The 17,813-nt window shown below is 40.5% G+C and overlaps 1 protein-coding gene across 19 annotated transcripts in view; it reads left to right on the top strand.

Annotated features, from left to right (window-relative positions):
• The window catches only part of UBE2W (ubiquitin conjugating enzyme E2 W), a 69,328-nt gene that overhangs the window by 31,343 nt on the left and 20,172 nt on the right, over positions 1–17,813 (top strand). For 6 of the 19 annotated variants that reach the window (XM_089335427.1, XM_089335428.1, XM_089335423.1 and 3 more), the window contains exon 3: positions 167–269. The exons of 2 other annotated variants lie outside the window; for them this stretch is intronic. In XM_089335427.1, coding sequence (XP_089191553.1) covers positions 167–269 — 103 coding nt within the window. Of the gene's footprint in view, positions 1–140; positions 270–8,029; positions 8,297–11,346; positions 12,073–13,307; positions 13,489–17,813 lie in introns of those variants that run through there. 11 more of the 19 variants (XM_070075222.2, XM_089335417.1, XM_051844567.3 and 8 more) reach the window with 6 other exon arrangements.

Raw genomic sequence — 17,813 nt, 5'->3', positions numbered from 1 at the left:
GTTAGAGGAGGGACTCAGGGTGTTAAAGCCCACTCAGAGTTGTTGGGAGGGTGAAGTATGCTCCTGTCCCACTACCTGCCCTAGAGGATGTTCTCTGTATTCCTTCTTCTGCTTCTCATCTTAATCCCTTTTATGTTAAGTTTTAAATTTGTTTTTTCTGTTCTAGGTGGATTGTAGACATGGAGGGTGCACCAGGTACCTTATATGAAGGGGAAAAATTTCAACTTCTATTTAAATTTAGTAGTCGATATCCTTTTGACTCTCCTCAGGTAATTGCCTTGCTTTTTAAATTTTTATTTTTAGTAATAGCAAAATGCTAAATTAGTGATTTTTAAGTAAAAATGTACAAAAGAAAATCATTATAAATACGTGGAATGGATTTACTCATTCTCATTTGTAGTATAATAAAGATCTTATGAATATTTCACTGTTGCTATTAGGGCTTTGTTGCACTGGTAGTTTCAAGAGTTTTAGATTGTTGCTTCTCTCTGGATATTAGCAGAAAAGGGTAAAAGTCTGACCTTGGCCTCTGATTTGTAGATGTTAGCATTTTGGAATAGCTGGAGGTACTTTGTGCTAGATATGGTGACAGAGTGACATGATAAAGAGGTGAGCACTCAGTTGGAAGCAGCACTTAGAATTTGCATTGACATGCTGTTTTTGCAGTCTTTTAGTATTGCAAGGACAGAGTGGTGCATTACCAGTGTTACATATTTGTACATCAACTCCAAATCTAATTATTGTAATTTAAGACGCAGTTTAGTCAGTGGCTTAATACTCAGTTGATAATGGTACTAGAGGAACATTTTTGAGAAGTATTTAACTTTGGTAAATGAATAATCAGAAATTGGAGAAAGGGAGACTCTGGGATAACTCCCAGGTTTCTGGCTTGGTAGGTTGGGTGAATGAGTTACTAGAAGTACTTATTCTTTAGAGAATTATTACAACAAAGTACTTAATTTTTAAATTTGAGGTTTGTGACATCTTTTGGCTAAAATGATAAGACTTAATGCTAAATCTGGAGTATTGTTAATTAATGGGAAGTCTGAAAAATGAACCAAATACCTGAACTGTTTCCCAGATACTTGAAATTCAGCTTGTTAGGTGCTAAAATAGGAAAATCATATTTCATTGCCATATTAAAGAATATATCAGACATAGCTGAATCTTTTTTTTTTTTTGATCATGTGGGAGAATAGTTGGATTTTAGTTTTTGTGATATGGATAGAGAAGAGAGATGTTTAAAGGCACAGGATTAAATGGATACTGACTCCTTGAGTTCTGAAGATTTCCTGTAAGCAGAAAACTGTTAAGGCTTTTTACCATTTTCATAAAAAGAAGTGAAGGGAGTTTACGCTGTCTATAATAGATCTCAGTCAACTATAATCAAAAGACAAAGCAAAAATCGTTCTTTCCTCCAGAGAATTACCTTCACTTGTTTCCTGCCTGCTTGTAAGTGTTATTTCTGGCTGTTAATACATGAAGTAATGAGGGTCTTAGACTCCATTGCCTTGTCACCTTCCATCTGTTTTCCATCTTACTTTCTGTTTGTTTGAAGGTATGTGAAGGAAGAATACAAAACACCAATTCAGAACTTTTGTCTAGGAGAATACTTGGAAAAGGTTACTCTAGGGGCTCACAAATTTTTCATCAGAGAAAAGATTTTTTTTAAAAAGGTGTATTTATTTTTATTTGGAAGGCAGAGTTTCAGAGAAAGAGGGAGAGACAGATATCTTCCATCTACTACTTCATTCCCCAACAGCCAGGAACCCCATCCAGGTGTCCTAAATGAGTGGCAGGGACCCAAGTACTTGGGGCATCTTGTACTGCTTTCCCAGGTGAATTAGTAGGGAACTGGATTAGAATTAGAAGAGTAGGACTTGAACTGGTACTCATGGGTTGCAAGAGGTGACTTAACCCACTGAGCTACAACACCGGCCCCAGAAGATAGGAAGTCAAGTCAAGTCAAAAAAAAAAAAAAAAAAAAAAATCCTCTAAACGTTCTTAATAGCATTTAATTCTAAATCAAAAGTCAAATGTCATTTTGAATTTCATCTTTTTTTTTTTTTTTAAGATTTATTTATTTACTTGAAAGTCAGAGTTACACAGAGAGAGAAGGAGAGGCAGAGAGAGAGAGAGAGAGAGGTCTTCCATCCACTGGTTCACTCCCCAATTGGCCAGAGCTGAGCCAGTCCGAAGCCAGGAGCCAGGAACTTCCTGTGGGTCTCCCATGTGGGTGTAGGGGCCCAAGGACTTGGGCCATCTTCCACTGCTTTCCCAGGCCATAGCAGAGAGCTGGATCGGAAGTGGATCAGCTGGGATTTGAACTGGCACTCATACGGGAATGCTGGCACTGCAGGTGGCAGCTTTTACCCGCTACATTACAATTCTTCCCTTTCCATCACTATTTTACAATTTTTTTCCAAATATTTTTGCAAATACTTTAGTCAGTTCACTCCTTTTTTTTTTTTTTTTTTTTTTTTAAAGGTTTATTTTATTTATTTGAAAGGCAGGGGTGGGGCAGGGAGAGAGAGAGAGATCTTCAGTCTGCTGGTTCACTCCCCAGATGGCTGCAGCAGGGCTGGGCCAGGCCAGAGCCAGGAGCTTCTTCGGGTCTTCCACGTGGATGCAGGAGCCCAAACACTTGGACAATTTTCTGCTGGTTTTCCAGAAGGATTAACAGGGAGCTGGATTGGAAGTGGAGCCGTCAGGACTCAAACCAGCACCCATTTGGGATGCTGTTGCCCATATGGCAGCTTAACACACTATAGCACAATGCCGGCCAGTGTTCACTCCTTTCTTACTTTACTATTAGTGCTGTAGTCCAAGCTTTTATCTTTCAGTTGGACTGTTATGTTAGCCTCTACTTATTTGTACTCCTTTATGTCTTCTCTCAGTGCCATTAGATGTCTTTGAAGACATAATTATCTCATTTTTTTCCTATACAACCTCCCTCCCAGCCCCCACTCTTAGCAGTAAAACATCGTAATGGTTCTTTATTTTCTGTTCAGTCATTGGCTTGACATGCAAGTTCCTTTATTGTCACCTCTGACGTAACCATTTCTACACACATTACCTCCATTTATAGTATTAATAATATTTATATCATTTTGTAATTTTTTTTTTTTGACAGGCAGAGTGGACAGAGAGAAAGGTCTTCCTTTTGCCGTTGGTTCACCCCCCAATGGCCGCCGTGGCTAGCGCGCTGTGGCCAGCGCACTGTGCTGATCCGATGGCAGGAGCCAGGTGCTTCTCCTGGTCTCCCATGGGGTGCAGGGCCCAAGCACCTGGGCCATCCTCCACTGCACTCCCTGGCCACAGCAGAGAGCTGGCCTGGAAGAGGGGCAACCGGGACAGAATCCGGCACCCCGGCCGGGACTAGAACCCGGTGTGCCGGCGCCACAGGCGGAGGATCAGCCTAGTGAGCCATGGCGCCGGCCCTCATTTTGTAATTTAACTGCCATTTTGATTTTATTGTCTAATAGGTTTCTTTTTTTTTTTTTTTTAAAGATTTGTTTGTTTATTTGAGAGGTAGATTACGAAGAGGCAGAGAGAGAAAGAAAGATCTTCTCAAATGGGCACAATGGCCAGGACTGGGCCAGGCTGAAGCGAGTAGCTTCTGGGTCTCTCACATGGGTGCAGGAATCCAAGCACTTGGGCAATCTTCCACTGCTTTCCTAGGCACATTAATGGGGAGCTGGATCAGAAGTGGACCTGCTAGGATTCAAACTATGCCCATATGGGGTGCCAGCACTGCAGGCAAGCAGCTTTACCCGCTATGCCACAGCGCGAGCCCCTGAAATATCCCTTTTTAAGTGATGACATTGAAGTTTTTTAAAATGAATTGTCTTGTTCATGGTTTAATAAACCCAAGGCTTTTCTCTCCCTTACCTCATTTTGCTAATTAGCTATAAGTACCAACATGAGGAAAATACCTGTTTATCCATGTAGCAGTTTTCTCTGAGGTAAAAGATGATATGTAGAACAATATCATTTAAGGCTCTGAGAGAGGTGGTTTAAGATTTAAAAGAGATTTAAAATTCTGTTTGAGACACCCATGTGCCATGTCAGAATGCCAAGATCCAAGTCCTGGCTCTGCTTCCTATTCCAGATTCTTTTTAATGTACAACCTGCGAGGCAGCAGCTGATGGTTCACTACTTAGTTCCCTGATAACCACATGGGAGATTTGGATTGAAGTATCCCTGGAATTGACCGATTTCTTTTCTACATCACTATTTTTGTACCTGTAAATGAGATCTGTAAGACTTTTACACACCTTTATAGTTTTTCTTTCACCTTTACCAATTATTAATTTCTCATGTGATAGCTCCCTTACAGTAAAAAAGCTATCTAAATACAATGTTTCGCTCAGTGATTTGCTTTAAAAGAAAGAACAATAACAACAAACAGTTTTCAGTTAATATGGGAATAGAGATGAAACATTTTTTAATTATTTTTCCCATTAATGTTTATCTTCCCACGTATGTTCTATTCCATTCCCTTGCTAGGGTATAGGTATATGGTTGGTTAGCTCTACATGTATTGAGTATATATTGAATGTAGGTACTGTTATCTGTATTTGAGAGATGGGGGAGAGTATAGGGATAAAAAAAGGACATTAGGCTTGCCTTTAAACAGCTTATAATCTTTTTTGACATTTGGATAGGCAGACATTTATTCATTCATTCTCTAGAAATTTATTGAGTAAATGTCATAGGAAAGACACTGTGCTCTACATACACTGGTAAATTCAGTGGTGACCAAAACTACAAAAACAACAAAAAGTCCTTCTTATTGAAGGTTTGCATTCTTGCAGGCAGATTCAGCCATAATAAGTAAAATAACTTCAGTATGGAAGATGGTGGGGGAAAAGGGAGGAAGAGAGATGAAGATGTTGAATATAGGGTAGAGTTGTCTGGAAAGGTTTCACTGACAAGGTGACATCGAAGGAGGACCTGAAAGGACCTGAAAGGAGTTGAAAGAACAGGTGAAGACAAAAGCAAAGATCCTCAGTTTACAGCACACACAGGAGTAGGTCCCTAGAGTGATGTATAAGAATGGGCAGTATAGGGCATAAGTTAAAGACTTAATTTGGCCTGGAGTATCCACCACTGATTGTAAAGAACAATGATCGTTGTTGTTGTTGTTTCTTAAGATTTATTTACTTATTTGAAAGTCAGAGTTAAACCGAGAGAAGAGGCAGAGAGAGAGAAAGAGAGATCTTCCATCCACTGGTTCCCTCCCCAGTTGGCCTCAGCTGCCGGAGCTGCGCTGATCTGAAGCCAGGATCAGAAGCTTCTTCTGGGTCTCCCACATGGGTGCAAGGGCCCAAGAACTTGGGCCATCTTCTTCTGATTTCCCAGGCCATAGCAGAGAGCCAGATTGGAAGTGGAGCAGCTGGGTCTCGAACCGGTGCCCATATGGGATACCGGCGCTTCAGGCCAGGGCGTTAACCCGCTGCATCACAGCGCCAGCCCCCAATGATTGTTATTGTAGTAATTTTTGACTTAGAGTAAATGGGGAAGGCTTTGGAAGGTTTTGAGCAGAGGAATGGTGTGATCCTATTGAAAAGGAACAATGTGGCTATAGCAGATAGACTGTTAATGCAAGGGCACAGGGAGACCTGACAGGCTAATTTGGTAATCCAGAAGAGAGATGCTAGCAGCTTTCTACAGAAGGGTAGCCATGGAAATTATGGAAGGTAGCCATATTTTGGACTTAACTTTAAAAATTGAATCAACATAATTGTTGATAGATTGATGTGGACTATGAACTAAGATCAGAGTCAAAGAAGACCTCACAATTCTTGGCCTATGAAATTGGGAGGATAATAAAAATAGTAATGTGCTTCGGGAGGAAAAGGAAAGGCAGTGACCAGTTTAGAGTAGACTAAGGTGACCTTTGAACTGCTTTAAAGATCAAGGGTAAGAGGAGTATGTGAAAAGTATGGGATAAAATATGAAAGGACCTGGCCTCTTCTGAGATATGTGAGCATATGCTCTTGTAGTTTTAAGTGTAAAATACATGGAGGACTGTAACTATAGCAGGAAATATGAGTGGAGGATTGTTTTGAGGCTGAGAGGGTCATGCACTCTGCGGGAGTTGGACATTGTCTCATAGGCATTGAGACGTGTGGTTAGTTTCCATAGAAACAGTGAAATCCTCAAGCTTAGTACTTTACCCTTTTGGTTTTTTCCCTTTCTGCCTCCTTCATATTAGGAGTTCTTCCTTTCCTTCATATATCTACTATTTATTCCTCTTTCTCCTGTCAAAACATTCTTTTTGAATGAGATAAATCTGAAATGCATCTTTATGGCCTTAAGTGGACCAGTTACACTTGGTTTTAAGCCTTTCAACTCTTAATTTTTGTTGAAGAAATTTTAGGTATTTTAGAAACAGGAAAAATATTTATTTTAAAGGTCTATATTGATGCTAAAAGCAGTGCTTAACACTTGCCATGATTACAAAGTTTTAGAAGTATTAGGGCAATGGGGCAGCACTATAGTGCAATGGATTAAGCTGCTGTTGTCTGCATGGGCACTGTTTTGAGTCCCAGCTGTCCAGTTCCGATCCATCTCCCTGCTAATGTGCCTGGAAAGCAATGGAGATGACCCAAGTGCTTGGGCCCCTTTACCCATGTGGGAGACTGAGAAGAAGCTCCTGGCTTCAGCCTGGCCCAGCCCTTTTGGCCATTTGGGGAGTGAACTAGCAGATGGAAGATCTCTCTCTCTCTCTCTCTCTCTCTCTCTCTCTCTCTCCCTCCCTCCCTCCCTCCCTCCCTCTCTCTCTGTCTCTCTCTCTCTCTCTCTCTCTCTCTCTCCCTCCCTCTCTCTCTGTCTCTCTGTCTTCTGTCTTCTGTCTCTCTCTCTCTCTCTGTGCTTCTGCCTCTACCTCTCTAACTCTGCCTTTCAAATAAATAAATCTTTATTAAAAAAAAAAAAAAGAGGGGCTGACTCTGTGGCATAGTAGGTTTAAGTCACTGCCTACGACGCCAGCATCCCATATGGGCAGAAGTTCAAGTCCCAGCTGCTCCACTTCTGATCCAGCTCCTTGCTCTTGGCCTGGGAAAGCTAGGAACATGGCCCGAGTGCTTGGGCTGGCCTCTCCACCCATGTGAGAGACCCAGAAGAAACTCCTGGCTCCTGGCTTTGGATGGGCCCAGCTCCACTCTTGAGGCCATTCAGGGGGTAAACCAGTGGATGGAAGACTCTCTCTGTAACTCTGCCTCTCAAATGAATAAATCTTTTTAAAAGAACCAAAGAAGTACTAGGACAAAAAGTGCTATTTCCTGTATCCTCTCAGTTAATGTTTCCTATTCATGCTTTCTTAATATATTCCCTTCTTTTCTTCCTCAAAATTCCCTTCATTGGAAAGATCCATAACCTAATTTCATGATATCTTCATCATTGCTTTTATTCTTGGTCTGATTCTCCCTACTCTTTCATGTAATGCTAGTCAAACTTCACAAAGTCTTGAATAGCAATTTTTATTGCCTTAAATGGTCTAGCATCTAGGATATCTGATGAAGTGATAAACAGTTAACCCTTTTCATTGAAATCTTAGGAGTAAAGCAAAGGGAAAATAAAGGAAAAGACTGGTAGGCTAGAGAAACACAGGTATAAAGAAAATAGTTGACATCCAAGGGAATCTTAATTTTGGTTTCCTTGTGTTTAAGAATTTTTTTCAGGGGCCAGCGCTGTGGCTCACTTGGTTAATCCTCCACCTGCGGCGCCAGCATTCCCTATGGGCACCAGGTTCTAGTCCCGGTTGCTCCTCTTCTGGTCCAGCTCTCTGCTGTGGCCCAGGAGGGCAGTGGAGGATGGTCCAGGTGCTTGGGCTCCTGCACCCTCATGGGAGACCAGGAAGAAACACCTGGCTCCTGGCTTCAAATCAGCACAGTGCCAGCTGTGGCAGCTGTTTGGGGAGTGAACCAACAGAAGAAAGACCTCTCTCTCTCTCTCTCTCTCTCTCACTGTCTATAACTCTACCTGTCAAATAAATTTTTTAAAAAATGAATTTTTTCTTCAGGGCCAGTATCGTGGCCAAAAAGGTAAAGCCACAGATGCTCTGCTTCTGATCCAGCTCCTTACTAATGGCCTGGGAAGAGCAGCAGAGGATGGCCCAAGTGTTTGGGTCCCAGCCACCCTCATAGGAGATCCACATGAGGCTCCTGACTTTGGCCTGGCCCAGCCCTGGATGATGCGGCCATCTGGGGAGTGAATCAGTGGGTGGAGGCTCGATCTCTCACTCTCGCTCTCTGTAACTGACTTTTAAATAAATAAATCTTAAAATAAAGAATTTTGTTTTTGTGATACATATGTACATGGTGGTAGTGGTAATTCTGTAGTATTAGGGAAAACTATTAGTATTGCTGCTACTCATACACGTGTGAAGACTAACAGGGAGAATTGGATTGAAAGCTATGCGAAAATCCCAATCTCCAGTCATTTTGTCAGATATTTATCATTCATGCTATACTGGTCATACTATGTTCTGTACATAATTAAATACCTGATTTCATTTTTCAAACTTTCCTTGTGTACTCTTTTTCTTGTAGTTACCGTTAAGCACTGTCAGCTGCCTGTGATTTTAATAAATGAAAACATTTCCCTCATACTGTTGTTGGATGTATTATAGATTAGCATATATAATTAAAGACTTTGTACTGCTCACTGCATGGATATGGTGTTTTGACCTCACTTGACACAATCTTAAATGACTCTGCATCTCCTAATAGTCTAAACATAGCGGTAGTTTGCATTCTTAATGGTACAATCTTACCACGTCAGTGTAAATATCGGTAACTCTAAGATTGAACTATTCTCAAACTATGTCAAATTCAAATGGTATTCATCCTTATTCTAGATTTTTTTTTATCATTATGGTGACTTTCAGTTTAGATTTTAGTGAACACTACATTCAGGGTTCCCCAAAAGTTACCCAGGAGTTACCCTGCTTAGAATTTTAGATTGGTTATAGAATATGCATGCTTACTCCAGAATTATAAATGGGTGAGCATGGTAGTGGTTAAGATGTCTGCCTCCCATATTGGAGACTTGGCTTTGAGCCCTGTCTCTGCTCTCTGGTACAGTTTCCTGCTAATGTGTACTTTGGGAGGCAGTAGGTAATTCTTCAAATACTTGGGTCCCTGCCACCCATGTTGGAGACTTGATTGAGTTCCCTGAGACTGACTTTGGCCTCTCGACCACCCCCAGGCTGCTGCAGGCATTTGGGGGAGTGAACAAAAGCAGATGGGCGTTCTCAGATCTCTGTGTCTGTCTCTCTCCCTGACTTTTCAGATTTATTAATTTAAAATAATTATAGATATGCTGAGCATAATTTTGTCTTAGCTCTCATTTGCTCTTTGAAATAAGCTGCACTGCTAAGGAGATGTTTGGAAATTTAGAGACATTTGAGGACTGATTCTAATGCAGACTCAGAACTTCAATATGATTCATGTACATTAGAGCTAAAATCCTTTTCTAAGTTTCAAACTTTATTTCCATAAAATAGTTTTCTTTTCCTCCAAGATTGTTTAGTTCATTTTACTCAGGTGGTTTATACACTGGGGAATGTGTGCAGTCTCTGGTTATAAACTGTTTATATGACAGTTTGAGTCTGAATTGGCAAAGTTCTTGTGGTTTAACACACAGTGGTCACGTGAGCTGATTGTTTTGTTTTTGATTTTTAAAATGAATACATTTAAATTAATTAATTTTTTTTTTTTATTTGAAAGGGAGACAGAGGTAACACCTGTCCTCTGGTTCACACTTCAGATGCCAGCAACAGCCAGGTGCCTAGAACTCAATCCATGTCTCTCACGTGGGTGGCAGGGACCCAAGTAGTTGAGCCATCATCTGCTGCCTCCCAGGGTGTGCATTATTAGGAAACTGGAATTGGGAAGAGAGCCAGGACTTAAACCCAGATCCTGGCATCTTAACCATTGCACCAAATGTCCAATCCCAGAGTTCTAGTTTTATTGCCTACTTGAGACTCCAAATTTTTTTTAACTCTAGAAACAATCTCTTTTTAGTTTTCAGAATCAATTTGGTTCCATTTTAAAAAAACTGAAATTTCACTTCTTCCTTTGGCTTCTGCTAAATGTTAAATAAATGGGAATGGAAATTGAGCTTGGTTACTGTCCCCCATAACATCAGGCAGAGAGCTAGAGCTACAAGGATTACTTTAAAACTGGCTGTGAAAACTGCCTACCAACCTTTAACATGAATAAACTGTTGAGAAGATTTTATTTCAGGAAGTTACCTCTGGCATGTAAAGTCAGCCTTCCCTTGTTTAGACAAACTTCTGAAATTCTATTTCTGGCAGGTTAGGCCCTAGGGGTTACTTATAATGTGTACAAATAATTAATTCCCTTGCTTTTGGTTGCCCAAAGTTTCAGACAGGCTGCATTTGCTTTGCATGAAGCATGTTGAAAAGCCTTTACTTTTTTATTTGTGATTGAAGTCTGATTTATTTCAGCCTCCTCCTACTTCATAACTTTTCTGTCTTGATTTTTGAGCTCTCTTCTCTGCTTATGTAGAATGTCTGCTACTTCTGCTCTCAGTATCTTCCAGTGCCACTCTCTCTTTCCTTTCTCTCCTGATTTCCTTTAAATTCATGCATACTTCATGGCTCTGATTGCATGATTAAGTATATAATAATTTCTCTCCCAGAAAAATACTACTTTCCTTCTGTTCTGTGAATTGGTTAGTCAAAGCATGTGGTGATAACCTTTGCATTTGGTTGTCAGTGTATTTTTCTTGTAGCTGATGATCCATAGATTCATTTTTTTCCCAAAGAAGATAAGTGACAGTTCTTCATTTTTTGGACATTTCATAACAAAAGCCTCCTGGAAAAAGTATCCTTCAAAAAACAATTACAGCCAGGGAATAAACTCTTGGGTATTGTTTGTGTTCTTAATGAAAATGTCCAATTAGTCAAATGTGTTTTCATGGCAAATGAATACCCTAAAGTAGAAACATGTTCTGTGGTACTTATAAGCTCCCATCCTAGACATCCACAACACATTTTAGGAATATTTAATGGATACAGTGTAATAAATTGTAGTTCATATTTGTGAAAAGTAAAGTTTTATTTTAAAAACTGATGGACAGACTTAAAGCTTGGAACTGTAAGACCTATGAGCAGCTGTTTCCTTTTGCAGAGCAGCACATTTTTAGCACAAGGTGAAGAGAGCACCAGCATTCATGGATGCAGTTGAAAGACTTGGCATGGTTAGCACACAACTGGTCCAAAGTCAGGTTCTTTTTGGGGTGTCTTCTGCATTCAGAGTAGGACAAGTTACTTGATTTCTCTTATTTTGAGACTTGACTTTTATTTTCCAGCCTTGTTTTAGCATTTTATAGTGAAGATTTGGGGTGGATGGCCAGAATTAAACAAAAGAAATGAAGAATGTGCAAATATGGAAAATTCCTTTTGCTGCCTTATATTAGTGTCAGTCAAGGAAATGAGTTCCACATGTTAGTGTATTTAAGATATTAGAAGACTCTTAACTTGTATGAAAAATTGCTTTGTTAATATGTAAAGGTTTGTAAAATTATAAAATCAGAATTATAGCTGCATATTTTAATTATCTGTAAAACCTTAGCTTTCTGTGGCTTTCCATAATATGTTTCATATTAAACCAACTTACTCTGACCATACTTAGTTCTCTGGCTTTCTTTTCTGCTTTAGAAAGAGGAGGGGAAAGGGTATGCCTAGGAACAATATGTAATTTATCAGTTTCTGTAATAAAACAGGATTCCTTTTTATTGATACCCTATCTTCAGGTATGAGGCAGTTTTCAGGGCTGAGTGGTACTTTCAGCCTAGTTTAGAAGCTGTTGCTTTATATATATATCACATTACCTACCTTTGAAAGTAGGACACTGTGTGTGTGTGTGTGTGTGTGTGTGTGTGTGTGTGTGTTTAAAGATTTATATTGTTTGAGAGTCAGAATTACAGAAAAGGAGAGAGAGCTTCCAACTGCTGGTTCACTCCCTAAATGGCTGCAATGGCCAGAGTCGGGCCAAGCTGAAGCCAGGATCCAGGAGCTTCATCCAGATCTCCCAGGTAGGTGTAGGGGCACAAGGATTTGGGCCATCTTCGACTGCTTTCCCAGGTGCATTGGCAGGGAGCTGGATCAGAAGTGTTGCAGCTAGAACATGAACCAGATGGGATGCAGCCACTGTAGACGGCAGCTAACCCACTGCGCCACAGTGCTGGCCCCCGATTTTGTGTTTTTAACTAGACTATCAAGTGATTTTTTCTTTTTTCAAATGACAAGATCAGGAGTTAGGAATTACTGCAAATTGCAAAATAAATGTAGTATTGTGATATAAAATTTGAAAGACTTAAAGTAGCAATCTTTTAATTTTTCATGTAAAAATAATTATTCTGGAGAAGGATATATATAAAAACATTCCTAATCATAAAAGTTATTACTGTTTTCTTTGAATTATTTTTGACTATGCTTACAGATGCTTTATGCCTATTCAAATGCTTAGATAGATATTTGAGAAACACTGTTAACGGTTTTTTTCCCATTATTAGGACAAAGGAAAAGGAGTAATGGATTTATTACCATTCAAAACAGTGCTGAAACAAGATAGAGAAAGGGAAAACTGTTAGAAGAATTAAGTAAAAGGAAAAGCAGAGATGAACGTAATTAGGAGAATCAGTCAAACTGTGTTTTTCATCTAGGAGCTTAATTATTGCCAATTAATGACTAGTAAGTTGCCCGTAAAAATGGATATGAGTTTAGAGGATGTGGAATATATGTATTATAGTGGAATATACATATATGGAATATGTATATATATATGTATTGTCATTTTCCTTTGCTTAGGTGCTGGCATTTGTAGCTGAGGTAGAGGTGATCCTAACCACCTGTGGTTCATATTGTTTCAAAATTGAATACTTTTTTGTTTGAAATTCTGGTGAACTTGGTTTTTGTATGCTGAGAGCAATGAGAGGAACCTGTAAAACTATTCTTATAAATGTAGTTGTCTTTCACTAGTCAAAAAATACCTAGTAATTTAGAAATTCTAATGGGAATTTATTAAAAGATAATTGAAATATAAAGTAACTTGGGATTTCCCCCGTACTACATGGTTATTCTTACAATGAAACCCATACTTAACTGAGAAAATGAGAATAAACAAATAGTTATTTATCTTGTTCCGGACACTGATTTTGGTTTGTTTTCATTTTGTTCTTAGAAGTCAATACTTATTACTTGTGTACAATATTTTCTTTTTTGGTAATAGAGAATATTTGAGTGTTAATAAAATTTTATTCTTTCTTAGGTCATGTTTACTGGTGAAAATATTCCTGTTCATCCTCATGTTTATAGCAATGGTCATATCTGTTTATCCATTCTAACAGAAGACTGGTCCCCAGCGCTCTCAGTCCAGTCAGTTTGTCTTAGCATTATTAGTATGCTTTCCAGCTGCAAAGAAAAGGTAGGACTTTTCAGAATTCCTACAGGTAATATTTCTTCTTTCAGTTTAGTTAGATAAACAGTTTTAATATAAAATTATTTTTATTTGATGAAAAAACTCATGCTTTTTATTTTATAATAGTAGGGAATGTCATGTTTAGTAATAAATTAGAAAATTATTTTGAATCTTTCATTCCAAATAGAAGTTTTAATGTTGAATGACTAGAAGTCATACTTAACTGTTTTACATTTTTAAAACAGGAAATGTCTGCACATGTTCTTAAATTATCTGAATTTTATTTTCATAGGCATGCATAGGGCAAAAGTATACAAGAAATTTTTATTTCCAGATTTCACAGTGGAAAGGCCCAGCCGCATCATAGCTTCCCTCTCTCATTTCCCAGCTCCTGCCCTGTCAGTTTCTTTTAGAAGATTTCCTATACTAATGGTTAGTTTGAAAGGAGAGCCAGTTTACCTGTAGAACTGTTAAGGATTTTCCTCCTGTTCTGCATTCCTAATCCACAGATTCTATGTCTGAGGGAGGTAGGAAAAAAGACCAGAAAGAAAAATCACATTAGTTAAATTTAGCATACCCTTTAATGGTGCCAGAACCCCTTATGTGTTTTTGGCATTCTTATTCCTACTTGAGGATTGGTGTAGCATAATATTCATGTATTTCTACATTTAATTTTTTTATAATTTATTTTGTTTATTTGGAAGGTAGAAAGAGATCTTCCATCTACTGTTTTACACCTCTGATGGCCACAATGGCCAGGGCTGGACCAGGCAAAGCCAAGAACCTGGAATTCCATGTGGGTGGCAGGGTCCCAAGTACTTGGAACATTTTCCTCTGGTTTCCCAGGTGCATTAGCAGGGAACTGAATTAGAAGTGGGGCAGCCAGGACTCAAACTGTGCACTGCAGTATGGGACACCAGTGTCTGAAGTGATGCTTAACCCACTGTGGCACAACGTGGGTCTCTAGTTTTTTTATAATTTATTTATTTGAAAGGCAGAGTTACAAAGAGAGAGGAAAAAGAAAAAGATATCTTCCATTTGCTGGTTCACTCCCGAAGGGCCCACAATGGCTGGGGCTGGGCCAGGCTGAAGTCAGGAGCTTCTTCCAGGTCTCCCACAAGGGTGGTAGAAGCCTAAGCATGTGGGCCATCTTCTGCTGCTTTCCCAGGCGCATTAGCAGGGAGCTGGATTGAAAGTGGAGCAGCCGGGACTCCAACTAATGTCCATGTGGGTGTTGGCGTTGCAGGCAGTGGCTTAGTCCACTGTGGCCACAGCACTGGCGCCAAGTCCCTGCATTTTAAAGCCTCTTCTTAGGGCAGGCATTTGATGCAGCAGTGAAGACTCCACTTGGGATGCCACATCCCAATTGGAGTCCTAGGTTTGAGTCCCACTTCTTCTTAGCATGCACTCAAGTACTTGGGTCCCTGCCATTTCTCTGGAAAACTGCTTGAGTTCCTGGCTCTGGCTTCTGATTCTGGCTTCAGCCTAGCCCAGCCTTTGCTGTTACAGATATTTGGAAAGAAAACCAGCACTTAGAATATCTTATGCATTTGCTTTCGCGCTCTCAAATAAAATGAAGTAAATAACAAATTTTAAAAATAAAAATAAATAAAACCCTTTTTCCCATGAAGTTTTAGCTTTGTATTCTGTTTAAAGGAGAAAACAAATTTGCCTTAGAAAGGAACCTATGTTGTGTTTGTGTGTTTAGCAGGCCTTCTTTTTCCTTTGTTCTCCAAGTTGCACTGCCATTTTTTATTAAATTTGTGTTTAGAGAACTTTTAAGATAGTGATTCATTTTTATTATTGCTTTTTTAAAGATTTATTTATATGAAAGGCAGAGTGACAGAGGGAGAGACAGATCTTTCATCTACTGATTCACTCCCCTAAATGCCTATAACAGCCAGGGTGGGGCCAGGCAGAAGTCAGGATCTGGGAACTCCAGCTAGGTCTCCTATGTGGGTGTCAAGGATGCAAGTACTTCAGCTATCATCTGCTGCCTCTCAGATGTGTTAGCAGGAAGCTGGATCAGAAGTGGAGGCAGGACTCAATTTGCCAGGCATTTTGATAATAGGATTTGTGCATTCCAAGCATTGGCCTAACCTGTTGCAGCATAACGCATGCCTTGTAGTTCTCTTTTTTTTTTTGGACAGGCAGAGTTAGACAGACACAGAGAGAAAGGTCTTCCTTCTGTTGGTTCACCCCCCAAATGGCTGCTATGCCCGGTGCGCTGCGCTGATCCAAAGCCAGGAGGCAGGTGCCTCTCCTGGTCTCCTACGCGGGTGCAGGGCCCAAGCACTTGGGCCACCCTCCACTGCCTTCCCGGGCCGCAGCAGAGAGGTGGACTGGAAGAGGAACAACCGGGACAGAATCCGGTGCGCCGGGGACGGGACTAGAATCCCGGGTGCCAGTGCTGCAGGCGGAGGATTAGCCAAGTGAGCTGCAGCTCCGGCCTTGTAGTTCATTTTTAAATGATAGGTTATTTAGAATCTGAAACATTTAGACTCTATTTCAACAAGTGAGTGTCTTGGAAAAAAGCAAACAAAACAGTTCTTGTTCAAATAATCATGGAAAATAATGGATTACATTATATTTCTTCAAATTATAAGATTAAGAGCCCTTCATATGCAATTTTATGTACCATAAAATAAAGAAAAAAATAGAAAATTGCACTATTATTTAAAAGACATATCCCTAGTCAGGAATATTAAAATTTGCAGAAAAAAATGTACCTGTGTATTGTTAACATCACTTTTTAACTTTCATTTCCTCTTTATTGTTGGTGTTTTTCATGCTACATTTTCAGGCTGTAATTGAGCTCTTATTAATCCCAAAGACTTTAGAAGCAAGTCTTCCTCATTTATTCCTTCCATATTTTCTTTTCTCACTCACTCCAACACACTCATTTTAAACTTTTATATGTACTACAGTACTACAGAGCAGTTTGCTCATAGTTTGCCTGTGCCTTATGATTATTAGCTTTTGTTTATATTTAAATATAGTAATTTACTATTAAAAACTGGAGAATCGCTATGCTCTTTCTATTTGTGAGGGTACTTCGAAAAAATTGTGGAGGGAAGGCAGCAAATGATGGATGCCCCAAGTACTTGCCTCACCCTCACCCCCGATACCCCTGTAGTAGAGCTACATGGAGTTCCTGGCTCTTTTTTTCCCTTCAGATTTATTTTTTATTTATTTGAAAGGCAGAGTGAGAAACAGAGATCTTCCATCCATTGGTTCACTCTCCAAATGGCTGCAACAACCAAGGTTGGGCTAGGCGGAAGCCAGGAAGCTGGAACTCCATCTGGGTCTCCCATGTGAGTGGCAGGGGCCCAAGTACTTGGACATCATCTGCTGATTTCCCAAGACCATTAGCAGGGAGCTTTATAGGAATCAGAGCAGCCAGGACTTGAACCGGCATTCTGAAATGGGATGCCAACATTGCAGCTGTGGCTTAACTCATTACACCACAGTGTCAGCCCCCAGTCCTGACTTTTGCAGCCATTTGGGCAGTGAACCGTCCCTCTCCCTCCTCTCTCCCCCTCCCTCCCTCTTTCTTCACTCTCCCTCCCTTTCTCTCTTTCTCTCCTTTCCTCTTTCTCTCTTCTCTCCCTCTCTTCTCTCTGGAAGACTGAGCTCCTCTCCTCTTCTCCCCTCTCCTCTCCTCCCTTCCTCTCCCCTCTCCTCTTCTCTCCTCCCCTCTTCCCTCTCCTCTCCTCTCCCTCCCCTCCCCCTCCCCTCCCTTCTTCTCCCCTCTCCTCCTCTCCCCTCCCCCCTTCCCCTACCTTCCCCCTCCCTCCCTTTTTCTCCCCTCCCTCTCTCCTCTCTTCTCCCTCCCCTCCCCTCCCCCTCCTCCCCCTCCTTTCTCTCCCCTCCCTCTCTCCTCTCCGCTTCTTCCCCTCCCCTTCCTATGCCTCCCCTCTTCTCTCCTCTCCTCCCTCCTGTCCTCCTCCCTTATTCTCTCTTCTCTCTCCCTCCCTTTCTCCCTCTCTCCTTTCCTTTCTTCCCTCTGCCTCCTCTCATTCTCCTCTCCTCCTCTCTCCCTCTCTCCTCTCTGGGAGACTGACCTCCTCTCCTCTCTCCTCTCTTCTCTCCCCTCTACTTCCCTCCCCTCTTCTTTCCCTCCCTCCCTCCCTCCCTCCCTTCTCTCTGTTGCTCTGCCTTTCAAATAAATAAATAGTAAAATTAAGTGGTCCTGGATAGTCAATAAAAAGTCTCCAGAAAAATTGAATTAAAAAATACTTATTTTTTGCAGAAAAATTTTGAAGTTCACGCATGGTTTTTCCATAATACACATTGAGAATCCATTGTGCCTCCTTCATCCTTCTAACCTTTGCCATTCTCCTCACATTGTATTTG

This window comes from Oryctolagus cuniculus, chromosome 6 (assembly GCF_051225735.1).
Source record: "Oryctolagus cuniculus isolate XC-2025 breed Fujian yellow rabbit chromosome 6, ASM5122573v1, whole genome shotgun sequence".
Classification (NCBI taxonomy): Eukaryota; Metazoa; Chordata; class Mammalia; order Lagomorpha; family Leporidae; genus Oryctolagus; species Oryctolagus cuniculus.
This window is presented reverse-complemented; position numbering and strand designations above follow the sequence as displayed.